Source organism: Bufo bufo, chromosome 8 (assembly GCF_905171765.1).
Source record: "Bufo bufo chromosome 8, aBufBuf1.1, whole genome shotgun sequence".
Taxonomy (NCBI): Eukaryota; Metazoa; Chordata; class Amphibia; order Anura; family Bufonidae; genus Bufo; species Bufo bufo.
The window spans coordinates 45,638,107-45,663,938 of NC_053396.1; the positions used below are offsets into that span (position 1 = coordinate 45,638,107).

Sequence of the window (25,832 nt, forward strand, 5' to 3'; positions counted from 1 at the left end):
GAGAACGTTCTGCTGCCTGCAACATCCTCCAGCATGACCGGTTTGGCATTGGGTCAGTAATGGTGTGGGGTGGCATTTCTTTGGAGGGCCGCACAGCCCTCCATGTGCTCACCAGAGGTAGCCTGACTGCCATTAGGTACCGAGATGAGATCCTCAGACCCCTTGTGAGACCATATGCTGGTGCGGTTGGCCCTGGGTTCCTCCTAATGCAAGACAATGCTAGACCTCATGTGGTTGGAGTGTGTCAGCAGTTCCTGCAAGACCAAGGCATTGATGCTATGGACTGGCCCGCCCGTTCCCCAGACCTGAATCCAATTGAGCACATCTGGGACATCATGTCTCGCTCTATCCACCAACGTCACGTTGCACCACAGACTGTCCAGGAGTTGGCAGATGCTTTAGTCTAGGTATGGGAGGAGATCCCTCAGGAGACCGTCCGCCACCTCATCAGGAGCATGCACAGGCGTTGTAGGGAGGTCATACAGGCACGTGGAGGCCACACACACTACTGAGCCTCATTTTGACTTGTTTTAAGGACATTACATCAAAGTTGGATCAGCCTGTAGTGTGTTTTTCGACTTTAATTTTGAGTGTGACTCCAAATCCAGACCTCCATGGGTTGAAAAATTTGATTTCCATTTTTTAATTTTTGTGTGATTTTGTTGTCAGCACATTCAACTATGTAAAGAACAAAGTATTTCAGAAGAATATTTTATTAATTAAGATCTAGGATGTGTTATTTTTGTGTTCCCTTTATTTTTTTGAGCAGTGTATTTTTTGTTATTTAAGTAACTGGCTATACAGCTCTCATAGCTGTGTGGGTAAGTGCCTTGCCTCTGATGTGAAAGGTTGCGAGTTTGAATCCCAGGAGAAACTATTCTGACATGCTGATTTATATACACCAGGGTCTCGTAGCTCACAGTGTGTGTGTTTTGTGCTGCTGCCTCAGCCTGTCAGCTGCGTGCCGCTCGCTCTGTGACTGAGACGGGGAGGCCGGGCTGCTTGGCACACAGGCTCAGCGGGGCAAGTGTAAGTTAGCAAGTTAATTGTTTGCCGCCCCCCCTTCTCTGCACCCTCAAGCAGCCGCTTGGGCTGCCTTATGATAGAGCCGGCCCTGCTAACACTCTTTGCAGATGTCAGCGGCTCCAGGGCAGCAGGAGCGGAGGAACATCGGATCGAGGACAATGGGGGCCCATACATGAGGGGGGATTTATTGGACGACCGGCACTGGGGCACATATGAGGGGGCTTTTTATTTTATAAAGGGAACTGGGGGCACTTACTCGCTTTCAGGCAGCGATCTCCACTCACCAATTGGAGTGAGCGTGGGCAAGGGACCACTCTGATTGGTCCCTTGTCGGCACCTGGTGATGTCATCGGACTGGAGGGGGCGGAGCTTAGCGGGATCTCGGCCAGGCTAGTTACCGGCCCTCCAACACTTTTGCATAATTCGCTAGGCTGGCAGTGACGTCTCCGGGCTCCCTGAACAGCGGAAGAGGAAGCTTTCCTCCTCTGCAAGAGACCCGGTACGTCACTGAGTGAAAGAAAACCTTCACTTCCGGCAGAGAATTTATTGGAGCAAAAGGGGGCATTAGAAGTAAATTCATCAGGTAGGACATGGGTGTTGTTGATGTGTGTGACACTGCAGTACTATAGGACAAAGGTCCCAAATCCCAGACAACCCCTTTAACCACATATCTAGAGGTCGGGAAGAAATGAAGGGATTGTTCAACAGATTGGCCTGTCAGGGAGCATGTGAGACTAGGGTCATCCAAGGGCCATTTAATGATGGAGAGGTTGGACTCATCATAATAAATAGGGCTATGAAGGAATTTGTATGTGCGTGTAATAGTGGCTCAGCGGGAGCTGGACTCTAATGTAAGAGATTTAAATTGGGAGGTCCATTATTGGGTTGTTACGTCGTATAATATTTCCCTGGCATAGCTAGAAAACTGGAGAATATGAAAAAAAAGGAAAGCTAATACCGGGGAATTTATCTCGTAGCTCAGAGAGAGATAGAAGGTGTTTTGTGTAAAATGGAACAATGATGCTATTGAAGCTCTACCTTTTCTTTCCCAATCTCAAAATATTTGGTGTAGGGTTCCCTGTTGGAATTGGAGGTTCAGTATCAGAGTAAAGGAGGTGGAGTACAGGGGGTTGAGTGATTTGAGGGTGCGCATATTGTGCCATGCCAGCCAGGTTGTCAATAGTAGAGGGTTAGATCTAGCTTCTCATGGCAGAGGTGTATATATGGCATATGCAGCAGATTAGGCAGAGAAACATTAGGGAGAAATAATTGCTGTAGGGCCACATCAGAGTGATAAGCTGTGGACTGAAGCCAATCTGTTATGTATCTGGCCAGAGCAGCTAGGTTATAACATCGTATATTCCATTTTCGTCTAGGCTGCTGCAGAACATGAAGTGGAATTTTAGTCTTCCTCCTCCCCAAGTCCTAACAGTGGTTTTATTGTATGTAGACATTGGATCTTATTTAACAAAACTACAAAAACATTCAGCAACCAGCCATTACTCTGCCTCCATTTTGCACATTTTTCTAGAAACATGAAACCCACTCTATGATTAGGCTACTTTCACACTGGCGGATCAGTTTTGCCCTAATACATTCTGAATGGAAAAGGATCCGCTCAGAATGCATCAGTTTGGCTCCGACCCGCCTCCATTCTGCTTTGGAGGCGGACACCAAAACGCTCCTTGCAACGTTTTGGTGTCCGTCTGACGAAACTGAGCCAAACGGATCCGTCCTGACACACAATGTAAGTCAATGGGGACGAATCCGTTTTCACTGACAGAATATGGCACAATAGAAAACCGTTTTGGCTATGTTAAAGATAATACAAACAGATCCAAGCTGAACGGATGCATGCGGTTGTATTATCTGAACGGATGCGTTTGTGTAGATCCATGACGGATCCGCACCAAACGCCAGTGTGAAAGTAGCCTTAGTTGTTAGGCTATTTTATTTATAAAAATAGTTTCGAATCTCTACATGATTGACATGAGGTAAAAATGAAAAATCTCAGACATGTTATTTGGTTCCTGGTAGATAAAAAGGAAAATCAAATTCTGCATCTTTATATATTTGGTCTCACCTAAAACTCATCTGGAAAACTTGACCCTGATTCACTCTCTGAGTCTTGTTGTCAAAGCCATGAAGCATCTCTCCAAACAATGTGTCATTCAGGTGACCTCCTGGACGCAGACACTTAGAACCGTCACAAAGATCCATCACCATTATACAAGATCTGCCATCTGCTGCTAGTCGGTATTCATCCACACAGCTATATTGAAAGATAAGGCATACAATTACTAATTACCAATTAAATAGAATTAACTTGAGCATTTTAGTTAATTCTATTTAATTCTATTCTCTATGACCTCTAATGTAAGGCTACTTTCACACTGGCGTTTTGGCTTTCCGATCCATAACGGATCAGTTTTGCCGTAATGCATTCTGAATGGAAAAAGATCCGCTCAGAATGCATCAGTTTGCCTCCGATCAGTCTCCATTCCGCTTTGGAGGCAAACACAGCGTTTTGGTGTCCGTCTGACGAAACTGAGCCGTCTGAGTTTTCTATGACACAATCTGGTACAATAGAAAACGGATCCGTCCTCCATTGACTTTCAATGGTGTTCAAGACGGATCCGTCTTGGCTATGTTAAAGGTAATACAAACGGATCCATTCTGAACGCATGCAGATGTTTGTATTATCTGAACGGATGCGTTTGTGCAGATCCATGACGGATCCGCACCAAACGCCAGTCTGAAAGTAGCCTAATAGTATGTCAGTAAGGTGCAAGACGATCCTGCTCCATCTGTGATGGATGTTGGCTGTGTAATACACACCGGACCACTATGACTGGGATCAGAGGTAACTCTGATCCCGTTAATTTAACCTCTCAAATGTCACTATCGTTATTGATTTGAGCAGTTAAACAGAGGCAGGGGGCTCCCTTTGTTCTCCGATTGGAGTCCCCATGACAAAATCATATTGTTTGGTCTGTTCCTGTGTAAGACTTCCCCTAAGGATAGGTCATCAATATGTACTGGATAACTATAGAGCTACAGCTGCAGTCCAGAGGAATACTTTACGTTTCAGTGTTATGGACTGCAGCTATCACATGCCAAAGTTGTTCTTTAAAAATTTCTAGATATCTGATCTCATCTTGATTCTTTACTCACCCACAGAACATGTAAATAGCACTCTCGTTGGGATCATTTTGGAGAGATATCATCTGTTGTAAACAAAGTTGCTCACAACCTCCATTGGATCCATCCGAACAGTCGATTCCTTTGGTGTAATCATAGCAGCCGCTTCCGTCCTTCATTGGCTTTAATCCTCCAGGACACTAGGAGACAGAGGAGTAACAAGGTGTAAATGATCATTGTGCTGTCACATTTTGGTGTATGGTCAATGTTAATGCATCGTTTTTTCGTACCAGCTCGAATTAAGATGATCATTCTCCACAATAGAAATCAATTCAGTTGGAATACTTACACTGCGTGCAGAATTATTAGGGAAATGAGTATTTTGACCACATCATCCTCTTTATGCATGTTGTCTTACTCCAAGCTGTATAGGCTCGAAAGCCTACTACCAATTAAGCATATTAGGTGATGTGCATCTCTGTAATGATAAGGGGTGTGGTCTAATGACATCAACACCCTATATTATGTGTGCATAATTATTAGGCAACTTCCTTTCCTTTGGTAAAATGGGTCAAAAGAAGGACTTGACAGGCTCAGAAAAGTCAAAAATAGTGAGATATCTTGCAGAGGGATGCAGCACTCTTAAAATTGCAAAGCTTCTGAAGCGTGATCATCGAACAATCAAGCGTTTCATTCAAAATAGTCAACAGGGTCGCAAGAAGCATGTGGAAAAACCAAGGCGCAAAATAACTGCCCATGAACTGAGAAAAGTCAAGCGTGCAGCTGCCAAGATGCCACTTGCCACCAGTTTGGCCATATTTCAGAGCTGCAACATCACTGGAGTGCCCAAAAGCACAAGGTGTGCAATACTCAGAGACATGGCCAAGGTAAGAAAGGCTGAAAGACGACCACCACTGAACAAGACACACAAGCTGAAACGTCAAGACTGAGCCAAGAAATATCTCAAGACTGATTTTTCTAAGGTTTTATGGACTGATGAAATGAGAGTGAGTCTTGATGGGCCAGATGGATGTGCCCGTGGCTGGATTGGTAAAGGGTAGAGAGCTCCAGTCCGACTCAGACGCCAGCAAGGTGGAGGTGGAGTACTGGTTTGGGCTGGTATCATCAAAGATGAGCTTGTGGGGCCTTTTCGGGTTGAGGATGGAGTCAAGCTCAACTCCCAGTCCTACTGCCAGTTTCTGGAAGACACCTTCTTCAAGCAGTGGTACAGAAAGAAGTCTGCATCCTTCAAGAAAAACATGATTTTCATGCAGGACAATGCTCCATCACACGCGTCCAATTACTCCACAGCGTGGCTGGCAAGAAAGGGTATAAAAGAAGAAAATCTAATGACATGGCCTCATTGTTCACCTGATCTGAACCCCATTGAGAACCTGTGGTCCATCATTAAATGTGAGATTTACAAGGAGGGAAAACAGTACACCTCTTTGAACAGTGTCTGGGAGGCTGTGGTTGCTGCTGCACGCAATGTTGATGGTGAACAGATCAAAACACTGACAGAATCCATGGATGGCAGGCTTTTGAGTGTCCTTGCAAAGAAAGGTGGCTATATTGGTCACTGATTTGTTTTTGTTTTGTTTTTGAATGTCAGAAATGTATATTTGTGAATGTTGAGATGTTATATTGGTTTCACTGGTAAAAATAAATAATTGAAATGGGTATATATTTGTTTTTTGTTAAGTTGCCTAATAATTATGCACAGTAATAGTCACCTGCACACACAGATATCCCCCTAAAATAGCTAAAACTAAAAACAAACTAAAAACTACTTCCAAAAATATTCAGCTTGGATATTAATGAGTTTTTTGGGTTCATTGAGAACATGGTTGTTGTTCAATAATAAAATTAATCCTCAAAAATACAACTTGCCTAATAATTCTGCACTCCCTGTATTGTGTGCGACAATTTGTTTTCTCAGTATTGTTAACAGTCCGATTACACTACCCCTCCTAACAGAACTATCTGGTAGCCAGCTCATCCAAGCTGATAGTGCACCACCAGAATCTGGTCCTAGATATGGTAAGCGTGTGTGCTATCTAGGACATATTCAAGGCTGTCTCTAGCCTAAACTAGCGTGGCTGGCATCTGGTATATCCAGCTTGTCCCTAATCCTAGGAGACATACAATTGGAGTGGCTCAACCCGTTTCTGTGCCGACATACACTTGGCACTTCCTCAGGAGCCTAATGCAAGAGACATAAATAATAGTGAGTCACTGCTTGACTTGTTGCAGTGACACTCTGATGGGAGCATCGGCGCTAGGGTGGTCGTACGCGGCCACGTGAGCCCCAAAATTTAAAGGGCCGACATCCTGCCCTCCAGTCGTGGCTTCCGTGCGGTTCACCAATCAGAGGTGAGCCTGAGCGCCGTACCCCACTGACAGCAAAAGCGCATGGAGAGCTGTGCCAGCTGGAGGGTGCGCGCACAGAGCGCTACTGTACAAGAGGGGTAAAGGTTGGCAAAAGTGGGGGCACATGGGCTCTCCTTTGCCACACCCCTGAGCAGATTGTGTCGTTTGAGATGCTGACCCCTCTGCTGGAGAAGGGTGAGTACCGCTTTACAGCCCAGGTCATACGGGATGGAATTGTAAAGGGACTCCACATCCAGGCTGGCCAGATAAACGCCCTCTTCACACTGAATGTCATTAAGACGGCAAAGGACATCCATCGTGTCCCTTCCATACGAGGGCAAACTAATGACAAAAGGTCTGAGGATCGTGTCAACATAGGTGCTGATATTAGCTATTAAGCTCCCTATGCCCAATACGATTGGTTCGCCCTATAAGGGGGTCAGTACCTTTATGCAGTTTAGGTAGACTATAAAAAGCGGCTAAAATAGGAAATACAGGGATGAGGCATGCAAACTCCGATTTATTAAATAAATTTGACTCCAGGGCCTTCTGCAGGATCAGTGCAAGTTCCTGTCTAAAGATCAGTGTTGGATCAGATGGTAACTTTCTATATGTATGTCTATCACTAAGAATTTTTCGGCACATATTCTGATACTTTTCATGCCCCAGAATAACGATATTACCGCCTTTATCCGACGGTTTTATGACCATGTCGTTGTCCTGCTAAAGCCCCATCAATGCCTCCCTTTCAGACGCTTGTAAATTGTCTGACCTACATACATGCGACTCCAGAGTGCGGAGCTTATTGATGACCACTGACACAAACGTATCAACCGGTGTGTTGTCACAAACGGGGCATTTTAGTGGACGGGAGCCGTAGAGTGGTAAATGGACCATCTCCCTCATCACGCAGACCCTCAGAGTATAAGTCTGCTAGTAACTGTACATCAGGGAGGTCCTGCTCCTCAATCCCCAACTCCTCGCATCTACGGCAATCAGTATGCAAGAAAATTTTCGCCATTTTTTTTTCGTGCAAAAAGGTGTAGGTCCTTTGCCCATTCAAAGAGGTTATATCTCCGAATGGAAAGGCCTTTGCGGAGAACCTGCATCTCCAATTTAGATAGAACTCGAGATGACAGGTTCACCACTTGTAGTTTGTCCCTAGTGGTAGACGTTGGGTGATGAATACTTATTTTTAGTTTCGGAGCATGAACTGGGACACTGGGGGGAGAGGGTATTGTCTAAAAAAAACTACCACGACCCCTAGCACTGTAAGGTCGTCTATAGGATTGAACGTTCTGCCCTCTGTTTGATATAGTCTGTTCAGATTCTGTTTCACACTCAGATAAGGATACGTCCGTATTTAATTCGAGGGCGTCAGTATGTTTTGAACCATTTCCCCTTCCTCAGAAAGTGTTTCCCGAAACGCGTTTGGCGTGAATTTTGGACTGACAGAATTGGGGTGATGCCACTGAGGAAGGGGAAAGTGTTTCCCGAAACGCGTTTGGCGTGAATTTTGGACAGACACCCCAGATTTTAACATGAAATACAGTGCACTGTAATAAAGACAAATATTCCTTTATTTCACAACGAAGGACTTCAATACGTTACCCCGCCAGCACCGGAAGTAAAAATCCGTAACTCTTGCACAGAACCATCACGTGATGAGACAACTGCGAGATACACGAGGGACGCCAACAGCGCTGTAGCCGGGACGCCGGCATACAAGCGGAGGAAAGATTGGCAACAAGTATTACCAAACAACGGTGCAGGCGGAGGTAAGCCCACATTTGTGGGTAGAATATTATGATGCAAATTTCTATGATATGAGGAGGCGAGGTGAATGAAAAAAATTTCACTACTTACCCACCAGAAATAGTGTTTGCCGGCAATTCAACAATAACATTACAACTACCGGAAACTGTGCATAGCTACTAAAGTATTAGTAGCAACTATTTATAAAGAATATTGATTGTGCGGTGTGCTACTATCTAAAGTATCCGCAGACTGGGATACCTGTCATCTGAGATATCAATTAAATATTACTCATTTTTGGATACAACCTCTTTGATATTGAACACTGCTAATAATATAGCGACTCATCAATACAATCGGTGTGACTGTTGTAATGTATACAGGAATATTTTATGAGGTTTAATGTATTAGGAAGACTACCATCCAAGAAGACAGAGACTGGTTGTACTATTGTCTCCCCAACCTACTAGGACATACCTAGCATTTAGGACCAACACTGGTCTATACCAAGAGACGCAGGAGAGGCGATTTAGTACTATCAGTCCCTGCCCCACTCCATTACATTATTTATTATTTATTATGTTTTATTGACAATATTCACATGGTATTTTGATATACATTTTTTATCTTGGCTTGCATGCTGACCTGCATTCCCTGGATTTTATGTGGCTGTCATGGCCCATGAACAGGTAGGAACAAGAGTTAGGGACCACTCATGAGACAGCCTTGACGCGGTGAGTGGCTTACTATGCTTTGGCCAAAATATAAACCAATGTCTCATCCAGCATGGAGGGCAGAGTGCTGGATGTAGTGTGCGATCACATTTGCATTTTCCGTTTGTATATGTATTTCGCCATAGTGATGTGCACCTGCAGGCAGGTTGTGCTGACCCAACCCCTTATTTTTTTCTTTGTAGTATATATTGGAGGCGTGGCGATCTCCTTGGAGTCATTGCACACCTGACCAGTTAATCTGTCCTTGAGGCTGGTTTTAAAGTCAGTATAAAACTGAGTCTGCTTGTATAGAACCTACCATTAGCCATCTGGCTCCAGGAGAAGTATATGGTGGGTTCAGCATGCATGTTGGTACTTGCATCCCTGGATCCGATGAAAGCTGTAATGGCACCGGGCGGGGTTACAAGCAAAGTGTACTTGGCTTGCATGCTGACCTGCATTCCCTGGATTTTATGTGGCTGTCATGGCCCATGAACAGGTAGGAACAAGAGTTAGGGACCACTCATGAGACAGCCTTGACGCGGTGAGTGGCTTACTATGCTTTGGCCAAAATATAAACCAATGTCTCATCCAGCATGGAGGGCAGAGTGCTGGATGTAGTGTGCGATCACATTTGCATTTTCCGTTTGTATATGTATTTCGCCATAGTGATGTGCACCTGCAGGCAGGTTGTGCTGACCCAACCCCTTATTTTTTTCTTTGTAGTATATATTGGAGGCGTGGCGATCTCCTTGGAGTCATTGCACACCTGACCAGTTAATCTGTCCTTGAGGCTGGTTTTAAAGTCAGTATAAAACTGAGTCTGCTTGTATAGAACCTACCATTAGCCATCTGGCTCCAGGAGAAGTATATGGTGGGTTCAGCATGCATGTTGGTACTTGCATCCCTGGATCCGATGAAAGCTGTAATGGCACCGGACAGGGTTACAAGCAAAGTGTACTTGGCTTGCATGCTGACCTGCATTCCCTGGATTTTATGTGGCTGTCATGGCCCATGAACAGGTAGGAACAAGAGTTAGGGACCACTCATGAGACAGCCTTGACGCGGTGAGTGGCTTACTATGCTTTGGCCAAAATATAAACCAATGTCTCATCCAGCATGGAGGGCAGAGTGCTGGATGTAGTGTGCGATCACATTTGCATTTTCCGTTTGTATATGTATTTCGCCATAGTGATGTGCACCTGCAGGCAGGTTGTGCTGACCCAACCCCTTATTTTTTTCTTTGTAGTATATATTGGAGGCGTGGCGATCTCCTTGGAGTCATTGCACACCTGACCAGTTAATCTGTCCTTGAGGCTGGTTTTAAAGTCAGTATAAAACTGAGTCTGCTTGTATAGAACCTACCATTAGCCATCTGGCTCCAGGAGAAGTATATGGTGGGTTCAGCATGCATGTTGGTACTTGCATCCCTGGATCCGATGAAAGCTGTAATGGCACCGGACGGGGTTACAAGCAAAGTGTACTTGGCTTGCATGCTGACCTGCATTCCCTGGATTTTATGTGGCTGTCATGGCCCATGAACAGGTAGGAACAAGAGTTAGGGACCACTCATGAGACAGCCTTGACGCGGTGAGTGGCTTACTATGCTTTGGCCAAAATATAAACCAATGTCTCATCCAGCATGGAGGGCAGAGTGCTGGATGTAGTGTGCGATCACATTTGCATTTTCCGTTTGTATATGTATTTCGCCATAGTGATGTGCACCTGCAGGCAGGTTGTGCTGACCCAACCCCTTATTATTTATTATTTATTATGTTTTATTGACAATATTCACATGGTATTTTGATATACATTTTTTATCCATTTGTATTTTATTCATATTGTATTTTATCAGTGGCCAGTATATATTTTTTATATATTTCTTCTTTTCATGTATGTTACATTATCTTGAAAAAAGCGATTTATTGGATTACTAAACAGTTGACCAAATAATAAACAGTGTTTTTTCCATATATGAGTGCCAATCCTATTTTTAAAATACATGTTTGGAACTGTAATCGAAATTCCTCCCTTCTTTGAAGTCTTTTATGTCTCTATTAAATAAGTGCTTTTTTTCTTTCAGTTGTGTGGTGTATTTTTCAGTTGTCAGTTAGAGGTTAGATTCTGTCTTACTGAACTCAGTATGTGTGTTGAACTTTTTTACTTGCTCAATGCTCTCTTTCAGTTCAATTTCAATAGTAGACAGCACCGCCCTTTCCTCCTTTAAAAGCAACTTCATTAATCTAAGGGAGGACTCTATTGATTCCTTTTCCCACTTCTTTATAAACTCGCTGGATCTCTTATGGGCCGCTGGAGTGATGGGATTACGTAGGCCTCTGGGGACGATTTTATTTTTAATATATGTGTCCAGAGAATGTACCTCCCACCATGATCGTATAAATTCTTGTAAACACGAGTCACCTCTTTAAAGGCAGAGGAAATGCTTTGCGATTGAAAGGATGTAGGTAGCTCTTTTTCTGAAAAAAACTTCACCCAGATCACCCATCCATTCCTCATTGTTAAAGTTCCCGGATAGAAAGCCTGCCATTCCCCAATAAAATACTCTACAATGAATAAACTACTAACAGATAAAGGTATAAAGGTATACGTCCCTATTCCAAAGGTAAATATAACTAAGGCCTCATGCACACGACCGTTGTTTTATTCTGTGTCCGTTGTACAGTTTTTCGTGATTTTCTGCGGACCCATTGACTTTCAATGGGTCCGTTGAAAACTCGGCTAATGCACCGTTTGTCATCCGTGATCCGTGATTCCAGTCCGTCAAAAAAATATAACCTGTCCTATTATTTTCAAGTCAATGGGACCGCTAAAAAACACAGATGCACACAAGATTGTCACCCGCGTCCGTTTTTTTCCTATCATTTGCATGGCAAACCTGTTTTAGATTTTTTTTTACTTTCCTTCATTTCTGGTGATTCTCCAAAAATAAAGGAAGACACACAGAAACAAAAACGGAAACGGATCACGGAACAACGGAACCCCATTTTGCGGAGCTGAACACAACAACGGTCGTGTGCATGAGGCCTAAGCCTGATGGGAACGTTAAAAACTCAAAATAATTTTATTGGTGAAACATCTCTAAAATCTTGGGGTGTACAACCCACTCTAATAAATACAACACAGGCTTTAAAGAGGGGTTACACTGTCTGGTGTGTAAACCATATATAACCACACAGTGAAACCTATGGATCTGGACTTCAGTGGTGTGCTCATAATGTACTAATGACACCTAGTAGCGCCCCCACAGTATTGTTAACAGTCCGATTACACTATCCCTCCTAACAGAACTATCTGGTAGCCAGCTCATCCAAGCTGAGTGCACTACCAGAATCTGGTCCTAGATATGGTAAGCGTGTGTGCTATCTAGGACACATTCAAGGCTGTCTCTATCCTAAACTAGCGTGGCTGGCATCTGGTATATCCAGCTTGTCCCTAATCCTAGGAGACATACAATTGGAGTGGTTCAACGCGTTTCTGTGCCGACATACACTTGGCACTTCCTCAGGAGCCTAATGCAAGAGACATAAATAATAGTGAGTCACTGCCTGACGTGCACACGAATGGTGCCTGCGCATTGCAGACCACAATTTGTGGTCCACAGCATGGGCACAGGGCACACGTGATTATGTGCATGAGCCCTAACAGTGATAACCGCTGAGCCCCCACTTCTATTCCATCAGAAGAAACGTAAATTGGGACAATTATTTGCATCTTTACGGTAATGTTCATGTGCATCTAATGCTACTTTCACACTAGCGTTTTCAATTCCGCTATTGAGATCCGTCATAGTCATAGTTTTGGCACCGGTTTTATTTTTTGTTATTTACAACATTCACCTGACAGGTTAGATCATGTGATATTTTTATAGAGCCGGTTGTCATGGATGTGGCGATACCTAATATGTATACTTTTTTTTATTTATGTAAGTTTTACACAATGATTTAATGATTTCATTTTTGAAACAAAAAAATCATGTTTTAGTCTCTCCATAGTCTGAGAGCCATAGTTTTTTCAGTTTTTGGGCGATTATCTTGGGTAGGGTATGATTTTGCGGGATGAGATGACGGTTTGATTGGCACTATTTTGGGGTGCGTATATCTTTTTGATCGCTTGCTATTACACTTTTTTTGATGTAAGGTGACAAAAAATGGCTTTTTTTAAACTTTTTTTTATTTTTTTTTACGGTATACACTTGAGGGATTAGGTCATGTGATATTTTTATAGAGCAAGTTATTACGGATGCGGCGATACCTAATAAGTATTTTTTTATTTATTTATGTAAGTTTTACGCAATGATTTCATTTTTGAAACCAAAAAAATCATGTTTTAGTGTTTCCATAGTCTGAGAGCCATAGTTTTTTCAGTTTTTGGGCGATTATCTTAGGTAGGGTATGATTTTTGTGGGATGAGATGACGGTTTGATTGGCACTATTTTGGGGTGCGTATTACTTTTTGATCGCTTGCTATTACACTTTTTGTGATGTAAGGTTACAAAAGATGGCTTTTTTACACCGTTTTTTTTTCCGTATTCACGTTAGGAGTTAGGTCATGTGATATTTTTATAGAGCAAGTTGTTACAGACGCGGCGATAGTTAATATGTATACTTTTTTTTATTTATGTAAGTTTTACACAATGATTTCATTTTTGAAACAAAAAAAAATAATGTTTTAGTGTTTCCATAGTCTGAGAGCCATAGTTTTTTCAGTTTTTGGGCGTTTATCTTGGGTAGGGTATAATTTTAGGTGGATGAGACGATGGTTTGATTGGCACTATTTTGGGTTGTGTATGTCTTTTTGATCGCTTGCTTATACACTTTTTATGAAGTAAGGTGACAAAAAATTGTTTATTTAGCACAGTTTTTATTTTACATTTTTTATGGTGTTCATCTGAGGGGTTAGGTCATGTGATATTTTTATAGAGCAGGTTATTACGGACGCGGCGATACATAATATGTATACTTTTTTTTATTTATAAGTTTTACACAATTATTTCATTTTTGAAACAAAAAAAAAATCATGTTTTAGGCTGAGTTCACACGGGCGTTGCGGGAAAAGGTGCGGGTGCATTGCGGGAACATGCGCGATTTTTCCGCGCGAGTGCAAAACATTGTAATGCGTTTTGCACTCGCGTGAGAAAAATCGCGCATGTTTGGTACCCAAACCCGAACTTCTTCACAGAAGTTCGGGCTTAGGATCGGTGTTCTGTAGATTGTATTATTTTCCCTTATAACATGGTTATAAGGGAAAATAATAGCATTCTGAATACAGAATGCATAGTACAATAGGGCTGGAGGGGTTAAAAAAAATATTTTTTTTATTTAACTCACCTTAATCCACTTGTTCGCGCAGCCCGGCTTCTCTTCTGTCTTCATCTGTGAGCAATATGACCTTTGATGACGTCACTGTGTTCATCACATGGTCTATCACATGATCCATCACCATGGTGATGGATCATGTGATGAGCGTAGTGACGTCATCAAAGTTCCTATTGCTCACAGCACAGATGAAGACAGAAGAGAAGCCGGGCTGCGCGAACAAGTGGATTAAGGTGAGTTAAATTATTATTATTATTTTTTTAGCCCTCCAGCCCTATTGTACAGTCGTGGCCAAAAGTTTTGAGAATTACATAAATATTGGAAATTGGAAAAGTTGCTGCTTAAGTTTTTATAATAGCAATTTGCATATACTCCAGAATGTTATGAAGAGTGATCAGATGAAATGCATAGTCCTTCTTTGCCATGAAAATTGACTTAATCCCAAAAAAACCTTTCCACTGCATTTCATTGCTGTCATTAAAGGACCTGCTGAGATCATTTCAATAATCGTCTTGTTAACTCAGGTGAGAATGTTGACGAGCACAAGGCTGGAGATCATTATGTCAGGCTGATTGGGTTAAAATGGCAGACTTGACATGTTAAAAGGAGGGTGATGCTTGAAATCATTGTTCTTCCATTGTTAACCATGATGACCTGCAAAGAAACGCGTGCAGCCATAATTGCGTTGCATAAAAATGGCTTCACAGGCAAGGATATTGTGGCTACTAAGATTGCACTTCAATCAACAATTTATAGGATCATCAGGAACTTCAATGAAAGAGGTTCAATTCTTGTTAAGAAGGCTTCAGGGCGTCTAAGAAAGTCCAGCAAGCGCCAGGATCGTCTCCTAAAGAGGATTCAGCTGCGGGATCGGAGTGCCACCAGTGCAGAGCTTGCTCAGGAATGGCAGCAGGCAGGTGTGAGCGCATCTGCACGCACAGTGAGGCGAAGACTTTTGGAAGATGGCCTGGTGTCAAGAAGGGCAGCAAAGAAGCCACTTCTCTCCAAAAAAAACCATCAGGGGCAGATTGATCTTCTGCAGAAAGTATGGTGAATGGACTGCTGAGGACTGGGGCAAAGTCATATTCTCCGATGAAGCCTCTTTCCGATTGTTTGGGGCATCTGGAAAAAGGCTTGTCCAGAGAAGAAAAGGTGAGCGCTACCATCAGTCCTGTGTCATGCCAACAGTAAAGCATCCTGAGACCATTCATGTGTGGGGTTGCTTCTCATCCAAGGGAGTAGGCTCACTCACAATTTTGCCCAAAAACACAGCAATGAATAAAGAATGGTACCAAAACACCCTCCAACAGCAACTTCTTCCAACAATCCAACAACAGTTTGGTGAAGAACAATGCATTTTCCAGCACGATGGAGCACCGTGCCATAAGGCAAAAGTGATAACTAAGTGGCTCGGGGACCAAAACGTTGACATTTTGGGTCCATGGCTTGGAATCTCCCCAGATCTTAATCCCATTGAGAACTTGTGGTCAATCCTCAAGAAGCGGGTGGACAAACAAAAACCCACTAATTCTGACAAACTCCAAGAAGTTATTATGAAAAAATGGGTTGCTATCAGTCAGGAATTGGCCCAGAAGTTGATTGAGAGCATGCCCAGTCGAATTGCAGAGGTCCTGATAAAGAAGGGCCAACACTGCAAATCTGACTCTTTGCATAAATGTCATGTAATTGTTGATAAAAGCCTTTGAAACGTATGAAGTGCGTGTAATTATATTTCACTACATCACAGAAACAACTGAAACAAAGATCTAAAAGCAGTTTAGAGGCAAACTTTGTGAAAACTAATATTTGTGTCATTCTCAAAACTTTTGGCCACGACTGTACTATGCATTCTGTATTCAGAATGCTATTATTTTCTCTTATAACCATGTTATAAGGGGAAATAATAAAGATCGGGTCTGCATCCCGATTGTCTCCTAGCAACCGTGTGTGAAAATCGCACCGCATCCGCACTTGCTTGCAGATGCTTGCGATTTTCACGCAGCCTCATTCACTTCTATGGGGCCTGCGTTGCGTGGAAAACGCACAATATAGAGCATGCTGCGATTTTCACGCAATGCATAAGTGATGCGTGAAAATCACAGCTCATGTGCAGAGCCCCATAGAAAAGAATGCATCCAGATTCAGTGTGGGTGCAATGCGTTCACCTCCCGCATTGCACCCGCGTGGAATACTCGCCCGTGTGAACCCAGCCTTAGTGTCTCCATGTTCTGAGAGACATAGTTTTTTAAATTTTCGGGCGATTATCTTAGGTAGGGTCTCATTTTTTGCGGGATGAGTTGACGGTTTGATTGGCACTATTTTGGGGTGCATATTACTTTTTGATCGCTTGCTATTACACTTTTTTTGATGTAAGGTGACAAAAAAATGGCTTTTTTTACAAATTTTTTTTTTTTTACGGTGTTTATCTGAGGGGTTAGGTCATATAATATTTTTATAGAGCAGGTTATTACGGACGTGGCAATACCTAATATGTATTACTTTTTAAATTTACTTAAGTTTTACACAATAACAGCTTTTTTAAAAGAAAAAAAAGGACGTTTTAGTGTCTCCATGTTCTGAGCCATAGTTTTTTTTTTTTTTGGGCGATTGTCTTAGGTAGGGGCTCATTTTTTGAGGTGATGGTTAGATTGGTACTATTTTGGTGGGCATACGCCTTTTTGATCGCTTGCTGTTGTACTTTTTGTGATGTAATGGTGACAAAAAATGGTTTATTTAGCACAGTTTTTTTTTATTTTATGGTGTTCATCTGAGGGGTTAGGTCATGTGATATGTCTATAGAGCCGGTCGATAGGGATGCGGCGATACCTAATATGTCTACTTTTTTTCCCACTAATTTTTACAATTTTTTTTTTTACTTTATTTAGGGAAAATGAAGTTTTTGTTTATTTTTATTTGAAACTTTTAATTTTGGGGGGGAAACTTTATTTTTTAAACTTTTTTTTTCACTTTATTTTTTGTCCTACTTTGGGACTTCAACTTTTGGGTGTCTAATCCCCTTCTGTATTGGAATGCATTAGCTGTATGAGTAATACAGTGTGTATTTCTCATACAGCTTCCGGCCTGTGAGATCCAGGGGGCTAGATCTCACAGGTTCGTCACCGGAAGGAAGTGCCGATGCCTAAGGAAGGCATCACGCTGCCTTCCATGCCATCGGGGCCCCCTTACAGCCGCACAGGGACCCGATGGCACCGTCGCCACCGCAACCTGTAAAAGCAGCAAACCGCAGGTCTTTTTTCAAGTCCTCCTTTCGAGTTCCTGAGGTGCCGATACTATAAGGCAGCCCCCTGGATCCTTACCGACTGGAGTTGTGGATAATTTCATGGTCCGGATTTTAGGACCCAACATAACATCAATCGATCTGTTCCCCAACGAGCCGCGTGTATCACGTGGTGTGCCGCCAGGTCACGTGGAACTCCGCGTATCAGACCTAGAGACCACACGGGACGCCGAGGTGAGTCCAGGCAGCGAAGCAAGGACTGCTCTCCACCTTCTCAAGCAAAAGAAGAGGGGTAATGTACCTTGCCCCATGGGGCTATACTCATCGATACACCATCGCTACGTCACTCATGGTAGCGCGGTCTAACTCATAGACCAACACCATTGTAGATCCCCATAGGACATTATATTGGGACTCAGAGTGCCTACCTAGGATCAAGCACACAGTTTGCAAGAGCGGTTATTATATTGCTTGTTTGGTACCATTATATTGCTTGTTTGGTGCCGTTCAGGCCTTTTATGCCCAAGTGGGCACATTCGTACTACATTCGCATTGTATTATTTTATTTCATGTATGTAAAATTTTCATATTTTTTTTTTTTATATTAAATGTGGTTATAGGCAACTGTTTTTGGTGGTTCCAGATATTTGAGTGCCCTCCTATTGTTTATACTTTTTGCACCATTTTCTTTGGATTCGGGTGGATCCGTGGAGTGAGCACCTGGTCTTTTGGAAGTGTTTGGGGTGAGCCGCTGTTCTCTATCCATATCTTCTGAATTGACCTGCAGCTTGCGGCGATCGCCAACATGGGGGGATCACAGGACCCCCCGCGCATTGTCCCCGGGTGCCTGCTCAGTGATTTGAGCAGGCAACTTGTTCGCCCGCCGGGCGACAGTGATCGGAACTACACATGACATACCGGTATGTCATGTGTACTTAAGTACCGGGACATCATGCCGTACCGGTACGTCATGTGTCCGGAACAGGTTAAAGGGGGTGTATCACTTCAGCAAATAGCATTTAATAAGTAGAGAAAGTTCTTACAAGCCACTTTCTAATGTATAGTGATTGTCCATATCGCCCTCTTTGCTGGCTTGATTCATTTTTCCATCACATTGTACACTGCTTATTTCCATGGTTATGACCACCCTGCAATCCATCAGCGGTGACCATGCTTGCACAGTATAGATAAAAGCATCAGCCTATGTGAGCTACTGTGGCCACAGCCACCAGAGAGGCCGACACTTATTCCTATAGTGTGTGCAAGCATGGCCACCTCTGCTGGATTGCAGTTTGGTCATAACTATGGAAACGAGCGTGTACAATGCAATAGAAAAATGAAGCAATATGGGCAATCACAATACATTAGTAAGTGCCCTATATTAACTTTCTCTACATGATAAATGCCACTTGCTGACATGACACCTTTTAGTAAAGTTGCTCAATAGGAGGATCCTGGAAAACCCTGTACACAATGTACAAAATCACATTAAACTAAGAAATATCTATGTTCTCAATGAGACTGAATGTACTGTAGATGTTAACACAAATGTGTCTACATTAATACTAAAGAGACAATATTAAGGAAGCTTATACAATTATTATTTTTACAGATTGATGAGTGACTGGCATGTACAGCATGTACAACCTCACATTACAGTTTGCCAATCCTGAATATAATCAGATAGAGCAGTGGTTCTCAACCTTTCTAAAGCCGTGACCCCTTAATACAGTTCCTCATGTTGTGGTGACCCCCAACCATTACATTTGCCATCCACAGATCCCCCTACAGTGCCATCCACAGATCTCCCTCCCCGACGCTCACAGCAGTATATTTATAAACTAATCAGTAACTACTTTAACTTTAATCATTGCTCATTGCTGAGCTCTTTACTTGGATTATAATTTATTTGGATATGGGATATCTTACTTTGTCTTAGCTCCGGTAATAGCAGGCAGTGCGTCTGCGCCGCCTAGTGGGAGGAGCAGGCGCGTGACGTCAGTGAGTGAGTGCCGCCCCCCGCACTGCCTGCTATTACCGGAGCTAAGACAAAGTAAGATATCCCATATCCAAATAAATTATAATCCAAGTAAAGAGCTCAGCAATGAGCAATGAATAAAGTTAAAGTAGTTACTGATTAGTTTATAAACATACTGCTGTGAGCGGCGTGGCCCTGTATATTCTAACCCCCAGGCAAGCGTCCCTGTCACCATGGGAACGCCTGGGGGTTAGAATATACCATCGGATTTGAGTTTTTACGATCTCACTGAGCTCGTAAAACTCAGATCCGATGGGATATTCTAACCCCCAGGCAAGCGTCCCCGTCACCATGGGAACGCCTGGGGGTTAGAATATACCATCGGATCTTCTGAGTTACTCAGCCGCAAAACAAGCACCGGCTCTGCTTGGCCCCGGGCCAGCTCGGGGCCCCAAGCAATTGCTTGTTTTGCCTGTCTGTTAGCGACGGGCCTGGACCCACAATAGGAAGCCTCAGGCGACCCCCTGGAAAGGGCCGATCGACCCCCAAAGGGGTCGCGACCCCTAGGTTGAGAACCGCTGAGATAGAGCCTTACACAAATAAAGAGGTTGTCCCCTCAGGTGCCGCACCTGAAGGGTTAATTGTGCGTATCATAGCCCCCTGTAAGAGATCAGGGCTGCCAGGCAGCAGGGGGCAGACCCCCCCCCCTCCCCAGTTTGAATATCATTGGTGGACAGTGCGGCCCCCCCCCCTCCCTCCCTTTATTGTATATTCATTGGTGCAGTGTGCGCCCCCCCCCCCTCCTCCCTTATTGTAATATCGTAGCACAGTGTGCGCCCCCCCCCCCCCCCCTATATAGCATTAACATTGGTGGCCAGTGGCAGCCTCCCCTCGCCCCCCCCCTCCCCCCCCATCATTGGTGGCAGCGGAGTTCCGATCGGAGTCCCAGTTTAATCGCTGGGGCTCCGATCGGTAACCATGGCAACCAGGACGCTACTACAGTCCTCGTTGCCATGGTTACTTAGCAATAGTACAATAGTAGAAGATTAATACTTACCTGCTGCTGCGATGTTCGTGTCCGGCCGGGAGCTCCACCTACTGGTAAGTGACAGCCTCAGGTCTGTGCGGCGCATTGCTAAATGAACCGTCACTTACCAGTAGGAGGAGCTCCCGGCCGGACACGAACATGACAGCTCCCAGGTAAGTATGAATCTTGTACTATTGCTAGTAACCCGCTGCCACCAATGATCGGGGGGGGGGGGGGGGCGCAAGATGGGAGGCCGCACACTGGCCACCAATGTTGTTAATGCTATAGAGGGAGGGGGGCCAATGATTGCCACCAACAATTTATTACAATAGAGGGAGGAAGGGGGGGGGGGGGCGCACACTGTGCCACCAACGAATTATTACAATAGAGGGAGGAAGGGGGGGGAGGCGGGGGGGGGGCACACTGTGCCACCAACGAATTATTACAATAGAGGGAGGAAGGGGGGGCGCACACTGTGCCACCAACGATTTATTACAATGGAGGAAGGGGGGGGGGGCCGCACTGGCCACCAATGATATTCAAACTGGGGAGGGGGGGGGGGTCTGCCCCCTGCTGCCTGGCAGCCAAGTTAAATAAAACATTTGTGCAGTCCTGTAAATGGTCCCACTTAGCCCTTTCCTCCCTTGTTTTTTTTCCTGCACCACGTTCTGCGGTTTGTTTTTCTGGCTGCAGCTGTCACATCCGTTTTCTGCTGAGGCCAGTGCTTGGCTGCATTGTAACCTGTGTGCATGTTGCATCACTGCTGCAGCCAGGAAGATGACATCAGCAGCTGGGAGGAGCTCAGCACTGGAAGAAGCAGGGGAGAAAAGGAGTGCATATCAATTCTGTTGTTATTTTAGACTATTTACAGGGACTGCCCAAGTTTTTATTTAACAGACAACCCCTTTAATAAAAACTTCCAAAACATTTAACAAAACCACTATAAAAGCTAATGATATAATTTCATTGAATACTTCGTTTAATATCTCAATGGTGCCGTCAGTGATGGGGAGGAGCGATGACTAATTACATCACTCGTCCCCCATACAGATTCACTGTGTGCCGGCAGCAGATGTTGTTTAGACAGCGCGATCTGCTGCCGACAAGCAACGATTTTTGTGACTGCATGAATGATGCAATTATTTGGCTGCACTTTTACACCAGATAATCACTAACATGAGTTCCTATTAATCATCAGACCGAGAATCGGCCCGTGTAAAGGGCCCTTTAGTAAAGCATCAGAGACCCATTGATCAGTGTTAGCATATTTTAGCAATACAGTATTATTTAAGGTGCCAGACAAAACATGGCCGAACTCGATGATTTTGGCAGGCTCATTCAGCAATCTTTTTGTATCGATGTCTTTCAATTTTCCTCCAATGCCAAATGGGGGCAAGAAGTAATGTCAGATTGGTTTTCAATATGTCCAATACTTTGTGTTCATGGGAGATGGCTGAGTTGGCTGGTAAAGACGTGTTGCCCTCTCTCAATTAAAATTAAAAAGCACGCTCAATCAAGTTGAGAGTGCATGTTTATGAGATAGTTGGGAGAAGTACCTATCTGCCTGGTCAGTGTTTGCTTGACAATTATTTTCGGCTTTACTTTAGTGGGAAAATCCCTTTAATACAAAGTTAAAACCAGAAGTTTACATACACTATATAAAAAGACACATATGCATGTTTTTCTCAATATCTGACATGAAATCAGAATAAAACTTTCCTGTGTTTGGTCAATTAGGATTACCATAATTATTATTATTATTTGCCAAATGCCAGAATAATGAAAGAAAGAATGTTATAAGGCATTTGTATTACTTTCTGCAAAGTCAAAAGTTTACATACATTTCATTAATATTTGGAACCATTGCCCTTAAAACTGTATTACTTGGGTCAAACATTTTGGATATCCTTCACAAGCTTCTCACAATAGTTGGTTGGAATTTGGGCCCATTCCTCCTGACAAAACTAGTGTAACTGAGCCATGTTTGTTGGTTGCCTTGCTCGCACCTGCCTTTTTATCTTTGCCAATACATTTTCAATAGGATTGAGATCAGGGCTTTGTGATGGCCACTCCAAAACATTGACTTTGTTATACTTAAGCCACTTTGTAACCAGTTTGGCAGTATGCTTCGGGTTATGGTCTATTTGGAAGACCCATTTGCGCCCAAGCTTTAACTTCCCGGCTGATGTCTTGAGTTGTTGCTTCAGTATTTCCACATAATCTTCTTTTCTCATGATGCCATCCATTTTGTGACGTGCACCAGTCCCTCCTGCAGCAAAACAACCCCACAACATTATGCTTCCACCCCCGTGTTTCACAGTTGGGATGGTGTTCTTTCTCTCTTTTTCCTCCAAACTTAACGATGGTCATTATGGCTAAAAAGTTCAATTTTAGTTTTGTCAGACCACAGGACAGATCTCCAAAAATGTAGGTCTTTGTCCCTGTGTGCATTTGCAAACATTAATCTGGCTTTTTTTTTGTTTCTTTTGGAGTAATGGCTTCTTCCTGGTAGAGTGGCCTTTCAGCCCATGTTGATACAGTACTTGTTTCACTGTGGATATTGAAATAATCTTACCAGCTTCCGCCATCATCTTCACAAGGTCTTTTGCTTTTGTTCTTGGGTTGATATGCACATGTCGGACCAAAGCACATTCATCTCTAGGACACAGAACCCATCTCCTTCCTGAGCGGTATGATGGCTGGACATTCCCATCTTGTTTGTACTTGTATATAATTGTTTGTACAGATGAACGAGGCATCTTCAGGTATCTTGAAATTGCACCCAAGGTTGAGACAGACTTGTACAAGTCCTCAATTATCTTCCTGATATCTTGGCTGATTTCTTTAGACTTTCCCATGATGGTACACAAAGAAGCAGTGTGTTTCAGGTGTGCATTTAAATACATCCACAGGTGTGTCTCTAATTAACTCAACAACAAACCCAACAGAAGCTTCTGAACACATGACATCATCATATGGGCAGTCCAGAATTATTTAAAGGCATAGTAATCTTAGTGTATGTAAACTTATGACATTGCAGAAAGTAATAAAAATTGTCACAGTCATTACCTCTGGCTGTGACCTTCTGTCTATGCTCTCGCTGCAGCTCCGTTCCTGTGTGTCATTTGTGGTTCTTTATGGGTTAACTCCCCTGTGTGTCTATTAGGAGTTAATCCTCTCTGTCTGCTCCATGGGTGTGGCCTCTCTGCTGCACCCATGGAACCTGTATATAAGGCCTCCTGCACACGACCGTTGTGTGCACCCGTGGCCGTTGTGCCGTTTTCCGTTTTTTTTTTCACGGACCCATTGCACCGTTTTGCAGCCGAGACCGTGATCCGTGTATCCTGTCCGTCAAAAAAATATGACCTGTCCTATTTTTTTGACGGACAACGGTTCACGGACCCATTCAAGTCAATGGGTCAGTGAAAGAACACGGATGCACACAAGATTGGCATCCGTGTCCGTGATCCGTGGCCGTAGGTTAGTTTTTATACAGACGGATCCGAAGATCCGTCTGCATAAAAGCTTTTTCATAGCTGAGTTTTCACTTCGTGAAAACTCAGAACCGACAGTATATTCTAACACAGAGGCGTTCCCATGGTGATGGGGACGCTTCAGGTTAGAATATACTAACAGAACTGTGTACATGACTGCCCCCTGCTGCCTGGCAGGTGCTGCCAGGCAGCAGGGGGCAGCCCCCCCCTGTAGTTAACACATTGGTGGCCAGTGTGGCCGGCCCCCCCCCTCCCTCCCCTGTAGTTAACTCATTGTTGGCCAGTGGGCCCCCCCCTCCCTCCCCTGTAGTTAACTCATTGGTGGCCAGTGCGGCCGGCCCCCCCATCCCCTGTAGTTAACTCATTGGTGGCCAGTGGGCCCCCCCCTCCCCTGTAGTTAACTCATTGGTGGCCAGTGCGGCCGGCCCCCCTCCCTCCCCTGTAGTTAACTCGTTGGTGGCCAGTGGGCCCCCCCTCCCTCCCCTGTAGTTAACTCGTTGGTGGCCAGTGGGCCTTCTCCCCTCCCTCCCCCTCCTAATTAAAATCTCCCCCTTATCATTGGTGGCAGCGGAGTGTACCGATCGGAGTCCCAGTTTAATCGCTGGTCATGTCACTTACCAGTAGGAGGAGCTCCCGGCCGGACCTGTCACGTACCAGTAGGAGGAGCTCCCGACCGGACGCAGACATCGCAGCTCGCAGGTAAGTATAATGGTTCTACAAATTGCTAAGTAACCATGGCAACCGGGACTGCAGTAGCGTCCTGGTTGCCATGGTTACCGATCGGAGCCTCAGCGATTAAACTGGGACTCCGATCGGTACACTCCGCTGCCACCAATAATAGGGGGGAGATTTTAATTAGGAGGGGGAGGGAGGGGAGAAGGCCCACTGGCCACCAACGAGTTAACTACAGGGGAGGGAGGGGGGCCGGCCGCACTGGCCACCAATGAGTTAACTACAGGGGAGGGGGGCCCACTGGCCAACAATGAGTTAACTACAGGGGAGGGGGGGCCCACTGGCCACCAATGAGTTAACTACAGGGGAGGGGGGGCCCACTGGCCACCAATATGTTAACTACAGGGGGGGGCTGCCCCCTGCTGTCTGGCAGCACCTGCCAGGCAGCAGGGGGCAGTCATGTACACAGTTCTTTTAGTATATTCTAACCTGAAGCGTCCCCATCACCATGGGAACGCCTCTGTGTTAGAATATACTGTCGGATTTGAGTTTCACGATGTAACTCAAATCCGATGGTATATTCTAACATAGAGGCGTTCCCATGGTGAGGGGGACGCTTCAAGTTAAAATATACCATCGGATTGGAGAAAACTCCGATCCGATGGTATATTAACTCCTGACTTTACATTGAAAGTCAATGGGGGACGGATCCGTTTGAAATTGCACCATATTGTGTAAACGTCAAACGGATCCGTCCCCATTGACTTGCATTGCAATTCAGGATGGATCCGTTTGGCTCCGAACGGCCAGGCGGACACCAAAACGACTTTTTTTTCATGTCCGTGGATCCTCCAAAAATCAAGGAAGACCCACGGACGAAAAAACGGTCACGGATCACGGAAAAACGGAACCCCGTTTTGCGGACCGCAAAAAAATACGGTCGTGTGCATGAGGCCTAAGGCTGAGGTTTCCTCAGTTCTGTGTCAGCTCTCCTGGTGTGTGTTGTCTGTCCTGCTCCTAGTTTGTACTCTCTCTCCCATGCTGCTGACCCATGGGACCTGTGTCTGTCTGTCTGTGCTCTG

General features: G+C 44.3%; 1 protein-coding gene across 1 annotated transcript in view; it reads right to left on the reverse strand.

Moving 5' to 3' along the window:
* Positions 1-25,832, reverse strand: part of ASTN2 (astrotactin 2) — a 945,680-nt gene that overhangs the window by 300,764 nt on the left and 619,084 nt on the right. The window contains exons 11-12 of the mRNA XM_040442406.1: positions 4,201-4,367; positions 3,110-3,298 (exon numbers count right to left, since the gene is read on the reverse strand). Coding sequence (XP_040298340.1) covers positions 3,110-3,298; positions 4,201-4,367 — 356 coding nt within the window. The remainder of the gene's footprint in view (positions 1-3,109; positions 3,299-4,200; positions 4,368-25,832) is intronic.